The sequence below is a fragment of the Phoxinus phoxinus genome (genome assembly GCF_949152265.1).
Source record: "Phoxinus phoxinus genome assembly, chromosome: 9".
NCBI lineage: Eukaryota > Metazoa > Chordata > Actinopteri > Cypriniformes > Leuciscidae > Phoxinus > Phoxinus phoxinus.
Window position 1 is genome coordinate 30,962,428 of NC_136884.1, and position 22,574 is coordinate 30,985,001.

Here is a 22,574-nt window from a genome sequence, read left to right on the forward strand (position 1 = left end):
AATCCGGGGATTATGAAATCATGCAAGCCCGCATATTTTGCGCGCAGAAATCTACAATTTATGCGGCGAAAGTGCGGCGTATTTGAAAAAATGCGCCCCCCGCATTAATATGCGGACTTTGGCTGATTATGCATTGAATCAGGCTATCGCATAACTGCGTTTTTCTGGAGGCACTGGATTTGACCCATAATGCTTTGATCTGCATGATAAATCAGTAACAGTGAGATGTTATAGAGTCGCTTATTTTCTCTTCATTACATTAATACTACAGCTGAACTTCTGTCAGTGAAATGACATGTCAGAATAAATGTGTGTAATAAATCCTCATATAGACAGTAAGAGCGGTGTGTGTTTTGAGTCACGATGAGAGACGGTGTGTATCTGTGCTTTTCTCAAACTCTATTTGTGTTGATGGAAATCAGTCATTCGGTTCATACTGGAATTACATTTCAATAAAATGTATCATTCTATAAAACATGTTATTTGTTTTGTCAATTTATTAATAAATGTGAAATATATAAACCCAAATCATCTGATAATACTGTAAACATGCGATCAATTATTATAATATAATCCAGTTTACTTTAAATAAGCCTGAACAGAACTGAATTTACAGACCTGTTGTTATTGTTAAAATGTCTTATCTTTAAGTATGATTTTGGTCATATTGCCAATCCCACAATGATACATAATATTAACTGTTCTTTATTAATTCATACACTGTTTTAACATGTATTTCTAAATTGTTAACAACATTTACCTATATTGCATTTTAATACTGTATCGGGTATAAATGGTTTCTGCACTCAAACATTATCATTACAGTTTTGCCTATTAGACAGAATCTCATACTCTCAGCCAGTTCTTATTTTCTTGGTTGCAAAAGAAAAACAGCAGTCCCAGAACGGGACTTTTATTTTGGTCTGGTGACGTGACGTCATCAGGCTGCGCTGCGCTCCTGCATCTGTTGTGATTCGGCTGCTGAAAGAAAGGTTTGTGTTTTTACGCATTTAAAGTGTTTAAATCTATGCAAACCGTTCATTCAATTCAATCGAATTCAAATTTGACAAGCCATGTACAATAAATTAACCATTCTGGAAAGAAACATTGCAATGCTTTATTTGATTCCCTCATGAGCAACAGAAAAGGTGCGTTTCATTTCGCTCTCTATAACGTGAATCAGTTTTTGGTCAACACGTGTTCATGTAGTGGAAAGAAGTGATGAGAAAGACTGAGTTTTTAAAACTTTTGCTTCGTAAAATGATTCAGTGATTCGAAACGCAGCACGCTGACGTCACCAGCTGCTCAAACAGTAAATAAACGAGAACAAACACTATTAATGTGTAATGACAACTTTTACAAATCAACTGCAAATGTTTTCATGAAAGTGTAATCTATTAAATTTGATGTACAAATAATTGAATACGAAATATAGCCTAAATCATAAATGTGAATGTATTATAATTTAATCAGGTGATTTAGGTCCATTAAAGGATTAGCCTACTTCACTTTAAAAAATACATTTACTGATAATTTACTCACCCCGATGTCATCCAAGATATCCATGTCTTTATTTCCTCAGTCGGAAAGAAATTAAGGTTTTTGAGGAAAACAATCCATGACTTCAATGGTAACCATCTATCCCAATGTTCAGAAGAAGGTTCAAATGTCCGTCTCAATGCAGCTTCAAAGTCTCAACACGATCCCAGTCGAGAAATAAGGGTCTTATCTAGCGAAACGATCTGTCATTTTATTTAAAATATATATATATACTTTTTAACCACAAATGCCTATCTTGTACCATCTCTGAGATGTATTACGTCATAACGTTGGAAAGGACACGATAAAAATAAATTAAAACAAAGATGTCATACGATTTTGAAGTTGGAGGAGAAAATGAGATGGAGTTTTTCGCCCTTCCCGACCTTTTTGAACCGAAGTACACAGACAAATAACTTGGATAGATGACGTGATGCGTGACCTTTCCAACGTTATGACGTAATACGCATCTCAGACATGGTACACGACGGGCATTTGTGGTTAAAAAGTGTATATATATATATATATATAATAAAATAAAATGACAGATCGTTTCGCTAGATAAGACCCTTATTTCTCGACTGGGACTTCGAGACTTGAAGCTGCATTGAGACGGACATTTGAACATTGGGATAGATGTAATAAATTAATTATTAATAATTCATAATAACTTAATTTCTTTTCAACTGAAAGAAAGACATGGATATCTTGGATGACATCGGGGTGAGTAAATTATCAGCAAAACTTTTTTTGAAAGTGAACTAATCCTTTAACTCTCTCTCTGACTGACTCTCTCACCAGTGAACTGACCTACTGAACTAGGGCTGATTGAGACACACTCAGAGATTTTGTTTGGATTTATTTTTCTTTCTGTTAATTCTCATCTTAAACAGGACAAACACAGAAAAACTGGTTAAGCGACTGAGATCCACGTGACACTATTATAAAGATGGCGTTTATTAAAGTGGAGAGTGAAGACGTGAAGATTGAAGAAACATTGACAGTGAGAGATGAAGAAACCGAGGAACAAACAGGTTGGTTTCATTCTCAAAGCTTAACTATTATTAACCATATATTATGAACCATATTAAAATGTCCAGCTCTACAGATTTCTTTCTACTTTTGTCTAACAAATTGACATTGACATCTCAGATTAAAAGCATTACTTTTGCTTCACAATTTTTAAGGGCATTAGTAAAATGATCATAAAAACTCCTCTTTAGCAGATGGTGGTTTTCACAGTGCAATCACAGAAAAAGATATTTCAGGAGAGAGGACAATATTTATTCCCACACAGAACTTCAGTTTACACATGAGGAGCTCTTTTCCAAAACGCTATAAATCCATTTCAATAGTTTTCAGGAAAATTACATTTTTTACCTAGACCCACACATTTTGTGAATATTCAATTTATCCGGTTAAAATGGTTGTGTGGCTCAGTCTGAACATGTTGAACAATGATTATTAAATCAAACAACAATATTGTTGATGATAAATTCAAAGTTTATTTATTTATTTTTCAAAACGCTATAAATCCATCAATTGTTTCCAAAATTATGGTTTGTCTTTAATACTTTAAATTAATTTAAATTAAACAAGTGCAAATGCATGAAATAAATAAAAGCCAACTATAATAAATACTTAAATAAAATAAATAGTACAAATAAAATAAATAATTCCAATGACACATTTTAATATTGTCCAGCTCATAACACTCATACAAATACCAGTCCTTAAATACAACAATGTTAAAAAATAAATTTAAATCATTTAGTAATTTAGACTAGTTGTAATTTGGTGCCGAACCTGAAAAAAGTAATGATAGCCTAGTAGTGATAACAATATTCAATAAGTTATTTAGTAATACATTCAGAGTCATTTTTAGTAAAGTGTCAAACCTGTAACAAATAGGACCAATTTGTCCACTACATATGCATGAAAAAACGAATTATTAAATAATGATAGCGATATTCAATAGGCAAGATTGGCAAAATCAATAGGCAAAATCAGATCGTCCGGTGACAGCCTCTCGGCCTGACAGAAACCTGTGGGAGCAGCTTTGTTGACATCCACTGTTGTTATTAACGCGCCTCCCGCGAATCTTCTTTTGTTGTTGTTTTTTTGTGATTATCTTTGTCCAGTCTACGTTTTGTAAACTTTAAAGCACTCATTTTGAGGAATTAATGAAATAAACGTCTCTTCAGATCGCCGCCTATTTTGATTGCTTAGAACGCGCCCGAATTCTGATTGGTCGAGAGGATGTATTGCGTTTAGGCTAAAAATAGGTTCGCCGCTTATCGCGTTTTGGAAAGAAACTGCATCTTGCAGTACATTTTAAACCAGGAAATATCGCGATTTTGGCATGACACGTTGACGGAGCAGTACACAGCAAAATGACATGATAAACAAATTTTTTTTTTAATGGCGTTTATTGCGTTTTGGAAAAGAGCTCTTCACATTATACCCTCATTAACATCATAACCCCACCTCCATTACCATAATCTCATCACATCTGTAGCTTTGTGCAATAATGACACTTGACTTGAGTTGTTGGAGATAAACTTGTTTCAGAAAGACACAAATAATCAACATTTTGAATTCATTAACACTTGATTTGCTCAGTCCTAGAAACACAAACCTTCGGAATATTTAAAAGTCCTCCAAAGATCCCTTTAGGTTGTTCTTTCGTGTCCCAGAGTACTTTGGAAACATTTAAAATTTGAAACGGTTTAGCTTTTTGCAGATTTATTGCGTAAAACGTAACAGGAACAGGTAAAAGACATCTTAAAGCCACTCAAGAGACACTGAAATGGTCCTGTTCACTGACAGTCACTAATGAGCTCCTTATTAAAGTTTAAAATTAAATTAGAAAATTAGCCCATGATTTAATCACCCTCAAGCCATCCTAGGTGTAGCCTATATGGCTTTCTTCTTTCATACGAATACAATCGTAGTAAAATAATACGATTAGTTAAAAAATGTTCTGGTTCTTTCCAAGCTTTATAATGGCAGTGGATTTCAAACAACAGATTGGAGCTCAAAAACATGCATCTATCCATCATAAACTAACTCCAAACGGCTCCGGGGGGGTTAGTAAAGGCCTTCTGAAGCAAACCGATGAGTTTGTGTAAGAAAAATATTTAAAACTTTATAAAGTAAAATAACTAGCTTCTGGCCAAACAAACATACGGATTCAACTTAAGTCTATAGTAGGGCTGCAACTAACGATTATTTTAATAATCGATTAATCTGTCGATAATTTTTTCGATTAATCGATTAATCGGATAAAAATTTAATAAAATAAAACATTAATTCCCAACCTTTTATTCAAAAACAGAACTGACAGTGCAAATTCACAGTGCAAAAAAATCTTCAGAAAGTGCACAAACAGGTCGCTCCTTGATAGGATGCACCGATACCATTTTTTCAGAACCGATCCGATACCAAAAATTCTCAGTATCGACCGATACCAGGGCAGTTTTTTTTTTTAAATCAAGTAGAATTTCTATAACTATGTGTGTTGAACGGATAATCACTATTTTGTGTGTTAAACACAATCTACTTAATACAGACAACTTCATTACAAAGAGAGAAAAAAAATGACCATAAATGCTATTATAAACTAGAATAGTGGATAATTAAGCATAAAATTTAGTCTAGAAAAATCACAAGTGCACAATAATTGTATTAAATCTGAACATGAAAAAACATTTAGTGAGGAACAAATATTAGAATAAGTGTAACACTAAATTTGGTAAAACGTTACACATTGCTCTTTGTATTGTTGTAAAGATTAATTATTTTATAGCCTACTATAAAATTGAGACATGTTTTAAATCGGTTTAATGAGGCAGCAACATGATGGATAGTACTAGAAAGGCTATTAATAGTCGTTCATTGCGTCGCTGTATTATGATATGAAAGGCTCCAATACAGTGCGGCACACAGCGCTTATGCGCATCCCGAGTGCAGAATGATGCGCTTGAAGCAACACGAGTCGCAGCGCGCAGCTCTTCGAGTCCGCATTGAAAAGTTCAAATCACAAAGGAAAGACATATTGATGCGTAGTGTATTATACAGTATCTATCTATCTATCTATGCAATAGTTTATTGAGCATTTTCTTTTAACAGTTTTAAATGTCAGTTACTGTGCGCGCTGCTATAGTGCTCTGACTCTACTCCAGTGTTGTGAGAGACACCCGGTAGAAAGTAACATGATTAAGGTACAGCAATGAAGTCCAGCAAGATCAAGTTGTTTAATGCAAAACCATAGACCTTTATCTACAGATCAAGTATAATTATAGTAACATTGAATCATCTTGGAGAGAGTTTTTCATCGTGTTGACTCGTAACCGAACGCGACGCGCTGCTTGATGCTGAATGGAGAATGACTGACAGCCGCAGCGGAGGGAAAAGTGTAGGCTACGTGATCTTGAATTTAATGACTTAAATATTCATTTATATCGCACATTATACTATATAATGGCTTCAGAACACTTATAATATAGTGCACGACAACTTTATGATGCTTTATAATGTTTTTGTCCCTTTTGTGGGGCTTAACAATAGCACAGAATATACACACACATTTTTTTTACATCTCCGTGTCGCGCGACACAACGAATTGATAATGAAATTCGTTGCCAACTATTTTAATAATCGATTTTTATCGATTTTATCGATTCATTGTTGCAGCCCTAGTCTATAGCACAACTTATGTGAGTAATGCGGCGAACTGCTGATATTTACGCTACGCTATGACACACTACGCTACTTCTGACGTCACAAGTTTCGTAAGTTGCGCATTAGGCGCAAGTAGACTGCGTTTGGCCGGAATCTAGAATTTTACTTTGAAACGTGTAAAATATGAATATTTTTCCCTACGTTATAATTTCGTTTATTGTTAATATTAACTTGTGTATATATTTCTTCTCCTGATTCAGTTTTGCCACTGTATTTCTTTTTAAGGGGGTTAGGGAACACTATACACACACACTCACACACACACTCACACTCACTCACTTTGTAATGACAGTCATAATTTCTACATGAAACAAATTCTTCTATACCGTTTTCCCCCCAACTATTTACAACATACGTTAAACATCTCAAAATCAACATAAACATTTAAATTTACAGTACATAAAATAATAATAATAATAATAATAATACATTTTATTTGGCCGACGCCTTTCTAAATACTCAAGGACATCTTACATGTTTCAGAGGGCATAAAAGAAGATAGTACATAAAAAATACATTAAATTCATAGTAATACATGTTTACAAATAGTACAAATCCAAAGAGAAAGTGCTGAGCGTCAAAAGAAAGCATAAAAAAGTATCAGGGGGGTTACTATGGCAATGTAATGCTAAAATGTCTAAAGATTAAAAGCTTTCTTAAAAAGATAGGTCTTTAGCAATTTTTTTAATAAATTTACTGAGTCTGCCTGTCGAATGTGGGAAGGAAGGGCATTCCAAAGTCTTGGTGCAGCGCAACTGAAGGCCCTGGCCCCCATGGTGGAGATGCGGAATTTAGGGGTAACAAGGAGGCCAGTCGAAGATGAGCGGAGTGAGCGTGCAGGAACATATTCTGATAGAAGATCAGAGATGTAGCTGGGTACGAGATTATGGAGTGCTTTGTAAGTGATGAGGAGGGTCTTGAAATCAATACGGAAGTGAACAGGGAGCCAGTGTAAAGTGATAAGGATAGGTGTGATGTGTTCAAATGATCTGGTACCAGTGAGGATTCGAGCGGCAGAGTTCTGAATAAGTTGGAGTCTATTAATCAGTTTAGCAGGGAGACCAATAAAAAGGGAATTGCAATAATCCAGACGTGACGTGACAAGGGCATGGATTAGGGTTTCAGTGCTGGCTTGTGTCAATGATGGCCTAAGCCTGGAGATGTTTCGGAGGTGAAAGAATGAGGTCCGTGTAAGTGATTTAATCTGAGATTTGAATGATAGGGAACTGTCCAAAATAACACCGAGGCTTTTGACTTGAGTTGAAAGGGGGGCCGAGATATCATTGATGTTTATATTGAGGTTTTGCTGTTGTGAGAGAGTGGATTTAGAGCCGATAAGCAGGATTTCTGTTTTATTTGCATTGAGTTTCAAAAAGTTTCTGTTCATCCAAATTTGAATGTCTTGAAGACAGTTGGTGAGGGAGGTGGGTGGAAAGGGAGATGAAGGTTTAGATGAAATATAAAGCTGGGTGTCGTCAGCATAACAGTGGAAGCTTATTTTATGGTGTCTCATGATCTTACCCAGGAGAAGCAGATATATGATGAAGAGGAGTGGACCCAATACTGACCCCTGGGGGACACCCTGAGACAAGAACGCACAGGCCGATTTAAAGTGTTTGAGTTGTACAAACTGTCGACGATCCGTGAGGTATGAGCAGAACCAGGAGAGGGCATCCCCCATGATACCAATACTGGCCAGACGCTCAATGAGGAGAGGATGCGAGATGGTGTCAAAGGCAGCGCTCAAGTCAAGCAAGATCAGTATGGACAATAGACCAGCATCAGCGGCACAGAGTAGGTCGTTGGTAATTTTTACCAATGCTGTTTCCGTGCAATGTTTAGCACGGAAGCCAGACTGGAAAGTTTCATACATGTCGTTGTGGTTAAGATGGTGATGCAATAGATGAGCCACGACCCGCTCCAGAATCTTCGATACAAAAGGAAGATTAGAGATGGGACGATAGTTGTTCAGGTTATCGGGATCAGCATTGGGCTTTTTGAGAACCGGAGTGACAGCAGCAGTCTTAAGAATGGATGGTACAATGCCAGTGGAAAGGGAGGAATTTACTAAAGTAGTGAGTAAAGGAGCAATGGAAGGCAGGCATGCTTTAAGAAGACTGGTAGGCAAAGGGTCTAATTGGGAAGTAGATGTTTTTGATTAGCTGACAATTACTTTGATCTGGTTCTCAGTGACCAAGGTGAAATTTGAGAGGGCGGTGGTAAAGGCAGTGCCCTGTAGGACAGTAATGTAGGTCAGATTATGAGCTGAAGTGCTAGTAGTATTAAGTAGATGGTTATGTATTTCTTGAATTTTTTCATGGAAAAAGTTTAGAAACTTTTTGCAGAGTTCCGTTGAGGGGTCAGAGGAAATGTTGTCAGGCGGCTTAAGGAGCTGGTTTACGGTTGAAAACAGGAGCTTTGAATTATTATTCCCAGAGTTTATAATGTTCGAGTAGTAAGAAGTTCTAGCAGCAGAAATGGTGTTATTATATAGCAGGAGGTGATCTTTGTAGTCCTGCACATGAGAGACCAGACCAGTCCGTCTATACAGGCGCTCAAGGCATCTCCCACATCTTTTTAACTGACGGAGCTCAGGTGTGTACCACGGAGCCGAGTGGTTGAAGGAAACAGAGCGAGTTTGAGTGGGAGCAAGGGCATCAAGAGAAGAAGATAGACAGTCATTGTAATGAGTGATGAGGCTGAGGGGACAGAGGGAGTCAATAGTCAAGCGTGTATTTATAAGACTCATAAGGTCAGGAGGATTTATGTGTTTTATGTTTCTATAGGTTATGGTGCGTAGAGGTTTATACCTAAAAACTGGGACAGAGACTTCAAATAGAACCGCTTTGTGATCGGAGATGGGCAAATCAACACGTGTTAAATTACAAGGAATAATACCAGTTGAACAAACTAAATCAAGGGTGTGACCTTTGTTATGAGTTGGAAAATTTACATATTGGGTGACATCAAGACCATCAAGTAATGACATAAAATCAACAGCAAAAGAACAAGTAGTAGTGGCATCAACATGAATATTAAAATCACCAACAAGCAATATATTGGGAGAATAGACAGAGAGTGAAGTCATTAGTGCAGAGAATTCAGTTTTAAACAGATCACATGGTTTAGGTGGCCTATAAATTGTTAAAATTACCAATGGTTGAAAGCCAGAGAGTTTAACAGCCAAGCATTCAAGAGAAGAAAAATGAGGTGTACTGATTGTTTTAACTTTGATGGTGTCACGAAAGACAATAGCAACCCCACCACCACGCCCACTGGAGCGAGGTTGGCTGATGTAAGAATAACCAGGGTTCCCACGGGTCATGGAATTTCTGGAATGTCATGGAATTTTTAAAGGTCTATTCCAGACATTGAAAGTCAGGGAATTTTATATAGTTTTTGTCCAAGTCATGGAAAATCAGGGAATTTAGTTTGTTGCTTTACATTTTAGTTTCCATTTATCAAAATGTAATTTTTCTATACCGATTTTTTTTTATCGCGCTGTTTCACACATCTTTCTACGGAGCCCCTGAGGGGACCTTTGCAAAAAAATAATACGGACTTTTCGCGTGCACATGCGTTACAATTTCCGGTTTGGTTATAGTGTCATTACTACAAATGTGGGAAAAGGGATGAGATGAGAGTGTGGTGGGAGCATGCCTCCAGAGATTTGTCTTATTATAGGGAGGTTGTTTGTGGACTGTGCTTTACTGTAAGAAAAAAAGCATGAATATCACATAAAAGAATATCAGGTCCCACTTCATTGATACATAATCCGAGAGTAGCCTATTTTTTTTCGTTTTGAATTGTTTCGTTTAAAGACATTCCAAGCTATCTTCAGATGTACTTCTCATGTATGTGAGGCATACACAGAGTTTCGTTTAATTTATGATGAGATGTGCTCCAATTCACGTGCAATGCAAGTGACCGCGGCGCGCCTCCATGATTATGTTGTCGGCTATATATTTGCTTCTCATTTATTAAATACAGGCCAAAAATTATTAAAATTAAGATACAATTTATACAAAACAAATTTACTTTAAAGAAAGGCTTTCTACAAAACAGCTGTCTGTTTTGCCGTTCATTTTAGGTCATGGAAATTCATCTTTTTAGTCAGTGAAAGTCAGGGAAAAGTCAGGGAATTTGACATTTGGTTTAGAGTGGGAACCCTGAATAACCATTTGGGGTTGTCTGATTAAGATGAAAATAATCATTAGGCTGTTGCCAAGTTTCAGTGAGGCACATTATGTCCAGTTTACCATCACTAATAAACTCACTTATCAGTAGACCTTTGTTAGTAAGAGAACGAACATTAAAAAGTCCACATTTAAAACAGTCAGTAAAACTAGCGTTTGGTGTTGCCTTGGTAACCGGAAACAAATGATTAGGATTTGCTCCACGGCCGGTGGAGGAAATGGAACGAACTTTAGACCAAATCGAACTAATAACAGAGGAGGACTTACTGGATATAAATGATCGTCCCGATCCACGGTGGATGTATCTCGGCCGGGAAAGAACGTCACGGTGGGCAAACAGAGCCAATGGAGTCCTGAAATCCATTGAGTTCAAACGCAATAGCTCCGCTGCCGAATTATTTTAATTCAGCACAAATGTAAGTGTGTGTATGTGCGTGCGTAGAAGCGCACCAGGGTAGACACACAGTGGTTTGCCTCGTAGTTGGCCCGGTAGCAGGCAGGCCCTCCAAGGCAGAACACCACAGCAGTCACGGATGTCACATAGGGCAGCTTTCACTCGTGGGATGTCTCGTGGGACAGCTTTCATTCACCGCGAATGAAATGAAGACTTTCCAGTAGAAGTCAACAGGCTCGGTGTTGAGATGCCAGTGAATATCCGCGCGTCAACAGGCAGTCATCATCGAATAGGGATGCCAATAAATATGCACTACTTTCCTGACTAGCAAATAGACGTCAAAAAAAAAAAAAAAAAGTAAATCCAACAGCGATTAAATATTAAATCCAACAGTGGTTAAATAGTCACGGCTGGAGAAGCGGCAACCAAACCGTGCCAGCGTGCTCTCCAACCGGAAGTCTATAGTGAATATAAGAAAAAATAAGAAATAAGAAAAAAATATGTAGACTTTTATTCAGCTGAGCGGGAGACCCTGGTGTGCTGCTGGACACACAGCAGGAGCTCCACTATAGAGACCCTGGTAAGGCCTCCTACTGGTGGGACTTCATCTAAGAATGGTCTCCAGAGGGTTTGAGTGCATATTTCCACTATCCACTAAGTTGTCTACCAACAGGTTTGCAGGGCTGACTCATGGAATATGAGATACTTTATTACGCTTAAAGGAACACTCCGACTTTTTGGGACTTTAGGCCTATTCAACTTATTCCCCAGAGTTAGATAAGTCCATACATACCTTTTTCATCTCCGTGCGTGCTATAAGTCTGTTTGACGCACCCACCGCTAGCCTAGCTTAGCACAAAGACTGGATGTAAATGGTTGCAGCTAGCATACTAATCCAAATAAGTGACAAAATAAAGCAAACATTTTCCTATTTACATGTTGTGACTTGTATAGTCACAGAGTGTACAAAAAACAAAGTCACATGAGACACAGACATATTTTAACCATAAATACTGGGAACTATATTCTCTGAAGGCGAAGCACTGCTACTTGGGCGGAGTGATAACCGCAGCACATGAGACGCGCTCTGAACGAACTCTCTGCTCCTCACCACGGCGCGTCTCAGGTGCTGTGGTTATCACTCCGCCCAAGTAGCAGTGCTTCGCCTTCAGAGAATATAGTTCCCAGTATTTATATGGTTAAAATATGTCTGTGTCTCATGTGACTTTGTTTTTTGTACACTCTGTGACTATACAAGTCACAACATGTAAATAGGAAAATGTTTGCTTTATTTTGTCACTTATTTGGATTAGTATGCTAGCTGCAACCATTTACATCCAGTCTTTGTGCTAAGCTAGGCTAGCGGTGGGTGCGTCAAACAGACTTATAGCACGCACGGAGATGAAAAAGGTATGTATGGACTTATCTAACTCTGGGGGATAAGTTGAATAGGCTAAAGTCCCAAAAAGTCGGAGTGTTCCTTTAAGTACTTTTAATAACCACTAATATCGCATTAGGGAAAAACTACTCATATATTTCAAACCTTAGTTAAGCAAAATTATCTTGCATATACTCTCTAATGTACTTAAGGTATCAAGAGTAAAAGTAAAGCAATTCAAGGGGAAAAAAACCTCCATGTCAGGGTTTTTATGATGGTTTTGCATTTATATTACTGCATATGTTGTATATTTTAAACATTTAAACATTAGGTTGATACATTTAAACTATATACTTTTGTATAGTTTAATGTAAAACAATGTATCATATTGTAAAATAACATCACTTTGTAGTGTTGCTGTCCTGTGTGGGGAAAAAAGTACTTTACATTTGTATGTGAGTATTAACGAAGTATGTAGTTCCTTACATTCAACCACTGGTTATTTTGAAAATTGAAGTAACAAAATGTAGGCCTATTGTCACAATATTAACAAATTGATGCTAACAGCTGCGTCCCATTTCAAAGGGCACATCTGAAGCGCTCGGACCGGTCTAGCCTACAGACGATTGTTTATTTATTTACCTTTATTTAGCCAGGAGAAAACCTCACTGAGATTAAAATCTCTTTTACAGGAGTGTCCTGGCCAAGATAAGCGGCCCAGTTATTCAAACCACATATAACATTAAAACAATACAACACACAATGAACTGGCATTAAAAATACAATCTCAGAAGCATTTGCAAATCATTAAATCATCCTTTAAAGCATAAATAAGTTGTCTAAAATTGCTTAAAGGCACCTTGTTCTTGTCGCCTATTAGGAAATCCTACGAAGGCTGCAGCCTTCACATTGGGACACAGCTCCCATATTTCTCTAAATAATACTCTATTTCTTGGTCTGCCCAAAAAACGTATTGCAAGATTACAGTATGTTCAAAACTCACATTACTCCTCTGTTTCATGACCTTCACTGGCTACCCGTGGCATCACATATTCACTTTAAGGTATTACTTCTAACGTTTAAGGCATTAAATGGTCTTGCACCTCCATATCTGTCTGATCTACTTTATTCTTATAGGGATCTCCCAGTCACGTGACCCCTAGCCGCGTGTCAGCCATTTTGACGGAATACATCCGTCAGCTACTCAGTGCAGTGATGCGCGGGTCAATGTACAAACAACCCGCACCCGGCCGACGTTTTCAACTAACCCGCCCGCTACTCGGACCGCAAAAAAGAAAGAAAGAACATTTTGTACCCGACCCGCTTCCTGGCCCGCATTTATTTTTAATAGCTAGTAAATGCTCATAGTAGCATCATTGGGCCATAGACGTAGGACCTAGCTAGGGGTGCGCGTGCAGCATTTTTCTGAATGCTGTATGATATCGCCTAGTGTTATGTAATAAAGGCTTGATTTATTTATTCATTTATTTCGTTTAATTTTCTTAACAATTAAGATGTTGCATGTGTTTATCCAGTCTAATCGAAGTGTGCGTCTCTCCCCGGACTTTCCCAACAAAAATCCCCCCCGCCCCCTCTCAGAAAATACATAAAACTGACATTACTAAGCTATATGCGTTTAAAAGTAGCCTATTAAAATTGCACAATGGCATTGTTCAGTTCAACGTGTTGGGAAACCGGGCATTTTGTCCCGCATCAGCTTTTATATAAAGTTCATAACGCGCTCAACATTCAAAAGGTAAATAAGGATTTGACACTTGCATCTCTCCTGCAAAAGGAGAATTAGGAATCATAGATCCATATGAAGCACCACAAGTTCTTTTTACAGGCATTAAATGTGTAGAAAAACTTCCTGACATTGAGTTCGGTGACATTTACAGCTACCTTATTCACTTCCCATCACGCAAACACCGGAGCTTCATTAAAAGCATACAGAAGCTTAACGTTAGCATGCTATCGGTAAGTTATCACGAGTCCGGATGGGTCAGCAACTCTTTTATTTGGACGCCAGCAGGGAAGGATTTTTCAATCATCACCGCAAAAGTTGGTCTATGTATTTTTATAACCAAATTATAGTGACGTTACCTGTAAAAATCTTTAAACTGAGTTTACAGGGGAAAACACAAAACAAAATCACCTGTTTATTGCCACCAACCACTTGTTTCTCCGTTTTATTTCTTTTGGGATACGGTACAAAGATATTCCTTTTGTATGATCACGTATCTGATCGCATCCAACTGCACAGCATCGCTCGGGCATGATAGGAATATTTCGCAACAAGCTGTAGTATCACCGGCGGTTTAGCACTTTCTATTCCGTCAAAATGGCTGCTCCAAATGGCGTGACGTCACGCGGGACGTCCCTAACCGCCCTGCCAGATCCCTTAGATCAGCTGAACTTGGTTTATTGTCCATCCCTCGTTTCCGGTTGTCTACTGTAGGTGGAAGGTAATTTAGTGTTAATGCGTAACTTCGTATATCTCTTCGTATAACTTCGTAATATCTCATCTGTGGCTACATTCAAGACTCAGCTAAAAACAGACTCTATTTAACATGTATTTTGGATAATGTGACTATATGTGTCCTTATGTGATTGTAATTGAATGAAAAAAAAAAAATTAAAGCTGCAAGCAGCGATTGCGGGCCCAAGCCGGTGGCACCGCCACCCGGTGCCTTTAGTTACACTAAAGGGACCGGGTGGCGGTGCCACCGGCTTGGGCCCTCCATCGCTGCTTGCAGCTTTAATTATATATATATATATACATATATATATATATATATAAAAATATATAGGCTATATATATATATATATATATATATATATATATATTATGTAAATTATTTTTTCCCCCTATTTTTAACATATATATTATTAACATTTTTGGATGCTAAACTATTCTTTTTATAGGCTTTGTACTTTGTACACTTTGTACACTCACGTTCCAATATAGAAAAATTATCCTCTTCACAGTGGAGCGGTGCTTACTATGAACGGCACAAACTGTACAAATGACTATTTAAACAGAGCAGTGTAATTTTTATATGTAAGGTTGACTATTTTATTATTATATTTTATTAAGGCTATAATGAACATTCTGCGATGTCAAGATTGCAATGCTGGAATGCTGTGTGTGTGTGTGTGTGTGTGTGTGTGTGTGTGTGTGTGTGTGTGTGTGTGTGTGTGTGTGTGTGTGTGTGTGTGTGTGTGAGAGGCTCGATCGAACAATGGAGACATAAAAACACAGTCCGTCATTTTGTTCATACAGAACATTCAAAATGCAAAGTGTTTCCTTATATTTGTGTACACTCGCAATGAAACACAACATTGTGCTTTTGTTAAACTATAAACTCTTGTCAAACTGTAACCTATAACTGTCACCCAACCAAAATCACACACACACACACACACACACACACACACACACACACACACACACACACACACACACACACACACACACACACACACACACATCCCCCCTCCCCTCCCCTCCCCACACAGACAGACACACACACACACAGAATGGCAGAGAGACAGAGAGAGAGAAAATACACATTCAAACCACAATATCTGACTTCCTGTTGGTCGGAGCTAATGACTGTAAATTAGAGAGTTGTCCGGATCGAAGAGAAGAATATACGTACCGAGTTTGGTTACTGTAGGTAAAACTATAACTAAGTTATAACACACTTTATGCATCCTTTTTTAATCATAAATTTGTTTCCTCGCCACGGCCAAACCGTTCGAGATATCAAAAATCCCCTGGCAATTTATCATCTTCCATGTCTTGACTTCATGCTGACCGAGTTTCGTGGTCATCGGATGAATTCTCTAGGAGAAGTGTTTCAAATGCGAGAGCAAGCGTTCTCCAATCAACCCGTAATAGCCGACTTCCTGTTGGGCTGGCGTAAAACTTGACCCAGGGAAAGTTGTTCGGCCCGATTAAATCTATATGTGTACCGAGTTTCATATTAATTCATGCAAGCGTGTTTGATATACGGACAAGTGTTCAAATCCCATTCCAGGGGGCGCTGTCGAGCCCCCCTGCCACGCCCGGGTACCAGCTTCAGCCCGGCCCTAATGGCCGCGGGTTCTGACCTGTGTGCAAAATTTCAAGAGTTTTCGAGCACGTTAAGGCCCTCAAAAGTGCCAGAGATTTTGCACACAGCAGAGAAAGGGTTAAACTAAACTAGCCCCCCTCCTCTCACACACACACACACACACAGAGGGGCAGAGGGAAAATGCTCCAAACAGTACACATTCAAACCAAAATATCTGACTTCCTGTTGGTCGGAGCTAATGACTGTAAATTAGAAAGTTGTCCGGATCGAAGAGAAGAATATACGTACCGAGTTTGGTTACTGTAGGTAAAACTAATACCCCATTTTTGACTAAAGGTGGCGCTACTGAGCCCCTTACCACGCCCGTTTCTGAAACATCGCACATGTCTATTACACAATAAATGTCAAATGCATGTTGAGTTTCATGCAATTTGAAGCATGTTAAGAGCCTCAAATGCATCCAAAAAGAATATAAAAGTTTAAAGCGTTGCCATGGCGACAGTATTAAAGATATCAATAATCCTTTCACAGGTCTACATCTGTCGTGTGTTTACATTATACAGATGAAGTTTGAAGCAAATCGGGTAAAAATAAGAGGGTGATTTCAAAGCATTTTGAAAGTGACACACTTCCTGCTGCCAGTTGGTGGCGCTATAACTTTGACTCACAATAGTCACATCCATGTGATCGGCCTCTTACAGCGAACACACTGCTGAAGTTTCATCAAGATCAATTAATGTATGCAGAAGTTATAACACACTTCCTGTTTCCAATATTCGCCATAAATTTGTTTCCTCGCCACGGCCAAACCGTTCGAGATATCAAAAATCCCCTCGCAACTTTTCATCCTCAATGTCTTGACTTCATGCACACCGAGTTTCGTGGTGATTGTTTGAATCGTCTAGGAGGAGTATTTTAAATTCCATTGCATGTGTTTTTTAAACTACGCCAAATAGCCGACTTCCTGTTGGGCTGGGGTAAAAAGTCAGAGCATGAAGGATATATGAACCGATGAGATCTATAAGTGTACCGAGTTTCATATTATTTCATGCAAGCGTGTTTGATTTATGGACCAAGTTTTCGGACCCTGTTACAGGGGGCGCTGTCGAGCCCCCCTGCCACGCCCGGGTACCAGCTTCAGTCCGGCTGTAATGGCCGCGGGTTCTGACCAGTGTGCAAAGTTTCAAGAGTTTTTGAGCATGTTAAGGCCCCCAAAAGTGGCAAAAACCTTGAAAAAAAAAATATTATAAAGAAGAAGAAGAAGAAGAAGAAGAAGAAAAACAAAAAACCCTTAGAAGAACAATAGGGCTCTGCGCCCTTTCAGGGCTTGGGCCCTAATTATTCTTCAAAGACATTTGTCATTATTAGGGCCCAAGCCCTGAAAGGGCGCAGAGCCCTATTGTTCTTCTAAGGGTTTTTTGTTTTTCTTCTTCTTCTTCTTTATAATAAATTTTTTTTCAAGGTTTTTGCCACTTTTGGGGGCCTTAACGTGCTCAAAAACTCTTGAAACTTTGCACACTGGTCAGAACCCGCGGCCATTACAGCCGGACTGAAGCTGGTACCTGGGCGTGGCAGGGGGGCTCGACAGCGCCCCCTGGAACGGGGTCCGAAAACTTGGTCCATAAATCAAACACGCTTGCATGAAATAATATGAAACTCGGTACACTTATAGATCTCATCGGTTCATATATCCTTCATGCTCTGACTTTTTACCCCAGCCCAACAGGAAGTCGGCTATTTGGCGTAGTTTAAAAAACACATGCAATGGAATTTAAAATACTCCTCCTAGACGATTCAAACAATCACCACGAAACTCGGTGTGCATGAAGTCAAGACATGGAGGATGAAAAGTTGCGAGGGGATTTTTGATATCTATAACGGTTTGGCCGTGGCGAGGAAACAAATTTATGGCGAATATTGGAAACAGGAAGTGTGTTATAACATCCTCATACAATAATTGATCTTGATGAAACGTCAGCAGTGTGTTCGCTGTAAGAGGCCGATCACATAGATGTGACTATTGTGAGTCAAAGTTATAGCGCCACCAACTGGCAGCAGGAAGTGTGTCACTTTCGAAATGCTTTGAAATCACCCTCTTATTTTTACCCGATTTGCTTCAAACTTCATCTGTATAATGTAAACACACGACAGATGTAGACCTGTGAAAGGATTATTGATATCTTTAATACTGTCGCCATGGCAACGCTTTAAACTTTTATATTCTTTTTGGATGCATTTGAGGCTCTTAACATGCTTCAAATTACATGAAACTCAACATGCATTTGACATTTATTGTGTAATAGACATGTGCGAAGTTTCAGAAACGGGCGTGGTAAGGGGCTCAGTAGCGCCACCTTTAGTCAAAAATGGGGTATTAGTTTTACCTACAGTAACCAAACTCGGTACGTATATTCTTCTCTTCGATCCGGACAACTTTCTAATTTACAGTCATTAGCTCCGACCAACAGGAAGTCAGATATTTTGGTTTGAATGTGTACTGTTTGGAGCATTTTCCCTCTGCCCCTCTGTGTGTGTGTGTGTGTGTGTGTGTGAGAGGAGGGGGGCTAGTTTAGTTTAACCATTTCTCTGCTGTGTGCAAAATCTCTGGCACTTTTGAGGGCCTTAACATGCTCGAAAACTCTTGAAATTTTGCACACAGGTCAGAACCCGCGGCCATTAGAGCCGGACTGAAGCTGGTACCCGGGCGTGGCAGGGGGGCTCGACAGCGCCCCCTGGAATGGGATTCGAACACTTGTCCGTATATCAAACACGCTTGCATTAATTAATATGAAACTCGGTACACATATAGATTTAATCGGGCCGAACAACTTTCCCTGGGTCAAGTTTTACGCCAGCCCAACAGGAAGTCGGCTATTACGGGTTGATTGGAGAACGCTTGCTCTCGCATTTTAAACAATTCTCCTAGAGAATTCATCCAATGACCACGAAACTCGGTCAGCATGAAGTCAAGACATGGAAGATGATAAATTGCCAGGGGATTTTTGATATCTCGAACGGTTTGGCCGTGGCGAGGAAACAAATTTATGATTAAAAAAGGATGCATAAAGTGTGTTATAACTTAGTTATAGTTTTACCTACAGTAACCAAACTCGGTACGTATATTCTTCTCTTCGATCCGGACAACTTTCTAATTTACAGTCATTAGCTCCGACCAACAGGAAGTCAGATATTGTGGTTTGAATGTGTATTTTCTCTCTCTCTGTCTCTCTGCCATTCTGTGTGTGTGTGTGTCTGTCTGTGTGGGGAGGGGAGGGGAGGGGGGATGTGTGTGTGTGTGTGTGTGTGTGTGTGTGTGTGTTTGTGTGTGTGTGTGATTTTGGTTGGGTGACAGTTGTAGGTTACAGTTTGACAAGAGTTTATAGTTTAATAAAAGCACAATGTTGTGTTTCATTGCGAGTGTACACAAATATAAGGAAACACTTTGCATTTTGAATGATGGTCTGTATGAACAAAATGACGGAGTATGTTTTTATGTCTCCATTGTTCGATCGAGCCTCACACACACACACACACACACACACACACACACACACACACACACACACCATTCCAGCATTGCAATCTTGACATCGCAGCATGTTCATTATAGCCTTAATAAAATATAATAATAAAATAGTCAACCTTACATATAACAATTACACTGCTCTGTTTAAATAGTCATTTGTACCGTTTGTGCCGTTCATAGTAAGCACCGCTCCACTGTGATGTTTCCAAGCACAGTTTTGCGCATTTGAAGAGGATAATTTTTCTATATTGGAACGTGAGTGTACAAAGTACAAAGCCAATAAAAAGAATAGTTTAGCATCCAAAAATGTTAATAATATATATAATAATATATATGTTAAAAATAGGGGGAAAAAATAATTTACATAATATATATATTATATATATATATATATATATATATATATATATATATAATTAAAGCTGCAAGCAGCGATGGAGGGCCCAAGCCGGTGGCACCGCCACCCGGTGCCTTTAGTTAAAGGCACCAGGGTGGCGGTGCCACCGGCTTGGGCCCGCAATCGCTGCTTGCAGCTTTAATTTTACTTTGATATACAATTAGATGGCAAAAGCAGGTAATTTGTAAATTCAGTTTCTGTGCAATGATGGGGCTTAAATCCTGACTGAAATTCTTTCAGTTTCCCTGAAAAAACTAACATTATTAAAGATAACAAATTTAGAATAATTAAACATTAAATATTTATTTCTGATATTTAAACATTAAATTGTTACATGTGTTGGTTATTTTTATGTCATTTTTTTCTCTTGTTTTGTTCTGCTGTGCTCTCTCTCTTGCAGTTGGTTTTGATACTTTACATGTATAAATGTTTGGATGTCTGTTGCTTTGTGCCATTAAACTGGAGTTAACATTTTCTCTTTCTTTGCCTTAGACCTGATGACAATGAAAGAGGAGACTGAAGTACTGAATGAAATGGAAGGGAAAGATCAATATAACAATCATCATAATTTCATTACTGGAGAAAACACTTTTAGGTGCTCACAGACCGAAAAGACTTCCTCTAGAAAAATGGCTCAAAAACCCAGGACTAGAAGTAATTTCATCTGCCAACAGTGTGGAAAGAGTTTCAATAGAAAAGTAAACCTTAAAACCCACATGAGAATTCACACTGGACTTCGCCTTTTCACCTGCCAACAGTGTGGAATAAGTTTCACTCAAACCAGAAGCTTTTACAGGCACATGAAAATTCACTCTGAGAAGCCCTACATGTGTCTTCAGTGTGGAAAGAGTTTCAAACAGAAAGGACACTTTGAAGACCACATAAGAATTCACACCGGAGAGAAGCCTTTCACCTGCCAACAATGTGGAAAAAGTTTCAACCAAAAAGGAACCCTTAACAGGCACATGAGAACTCACAATAGAAATAAGCTGCACACCTGCCCTCAGTGTGGAAAGAGTTTCACTGAACGCGGAAACCTTGAAGTCCACATGAGAGTTCACACTGGAGAAAAGCCTTTCACCTGCAAACAGTGTGGAATAAGTTTCAATCGAAAAGGAAGCCTTAACAGGCACATTAGAACTCACACGGGAAAGTACCTGTGCCCAGAGTGTGGAAAGCGTTTTGATCAACATGTAAACCTTGAAGTCCACATGAGAATTCACACTGGAGAGCAACCTTATACCTGCCAACAGTGTGGAAAATGTTTCAACCGAAAAGGAAACCTTAATGTCCACATGAGAATTCACACTGGAGCGAGCCTTTTCATCTGCCAACAGTGTGGAAAGAGTTTCACTCTGAAAGGAAGCCTTAACAGGCACATGAGAATTCACACTGGAGAGAAGCCTTACACCTGCCAACAGTGTGGAAAGAGTTTCATTCAGAAAGGACAATTTAAAGACCACTTGAGAATTCACTCTGGAGAGAAACCCTACACTTGTCCTCAGTGTGGAAAGAGTTTCAATCAGAAAGGACACTTTAAAGATCACTTGAGAATCCACTCTGGAGAGAAACCCTACACTTGTCCTCAGTGTGGAAGGAGTTTCAATCAAATAGGACACTTTAAAGACCACGTAAGAATTCACACTGGAGAGAAGCCTTTCACCTGCCAACAATGTGGAAAAAGTTTCAACCAAAAAGGAATCCTTAACAGGCACATGAACATTCATACTGGAGAAAAGCTGTTTGTATGTCTTAAGTGTGGAATGAGTTTTACCGACATGAATAATTTTAGGATACATGTAATAACTCATATAAATTAATAAATCATTTAAGAAGTCTTTCATGTGCCATCACTGTGGAAAGATTTGCGGAAACAAAGCAAACCTTGAGGTTCACATAAGTGTTTCTGTTACACAATTTCCTTTCAATAACAAAATAAACACAATGAAACATCAGCATTTGTGGAAGCATCTGATCATAGCGATGTGGATTTTTGCACCAGCCAAGTAATTTTCCATATATTCATATAGCAATTTGTAAATTTCCCCCTGGGGGATAAAGTTTATCAATAAATGTGATAAATGTATACAATTGATTTCCTTAAAGAAAGTAGATTTACAGTATTAAACATGAAAGAAAAAAACGGGTAAGTTTTACCTTCAATTAAAATTACAACTTAAAGGGATAGTTCAGGTTTTAGCTTACCTGAAGTGCATCCAAGATGTAGGTGTCTTTGTCTCCGCAGTAGTTTCAATTTTAATATTTTTAGGTCAAAACGTTCTTGTCTGTCAGTCATATAATGCAGGTATATAGGCACTGTCT

At 38.6% G+C, this 22,574-nt stretch overlaps 1 protein-coding gene across 1 annotated transcript; it reads left to right on the forward strand.

The window, feature by feature from the left end:
- The first annotated feature begins 854 nt into the window (after positions 1–854).
- On the forward strand, positions 855–22,226 carry LOC307004669 (uncharacterized protein). Its single transcript, XM_079624060.1, has 3 exons — positions 855–992; positions 2,433–2,573; positions 20,745–22,226. Exons 2-3 carry the CDS (start codon positions 2,489–2,491, stop codon positions 22,070–22,072), a joined length of 1,413 nt encoding a protein of 470 aa, XP_079480186.1. The 5' UTR covers positions 855–992; positions 2,433–2,488; the 3' UTR covers positions 22,073–22,226.
- The last annotated feature ends 348 nt before the right edge of the window (positions 22,227–22,574 follow it).

What these genes read in the sequence shown, in the direction of transcription:
- LOC307004669 (XM_079624060.1), top strand. Translation starts at nt 2,489, where the DNA reads ATGGCGTTTATTAAAGTGGAGAGTGAAGACGTGAAGATTGAAGAAACA. An exon ending in AGAAACCGAGGAACAAACAG is followed by an intron (nt 2,574 to 20,744) that starts GTTGGTTTCATT and finishes TCTTTGCCTTAG; the next exon opens with ACCTGATGACAATGAAAGAG.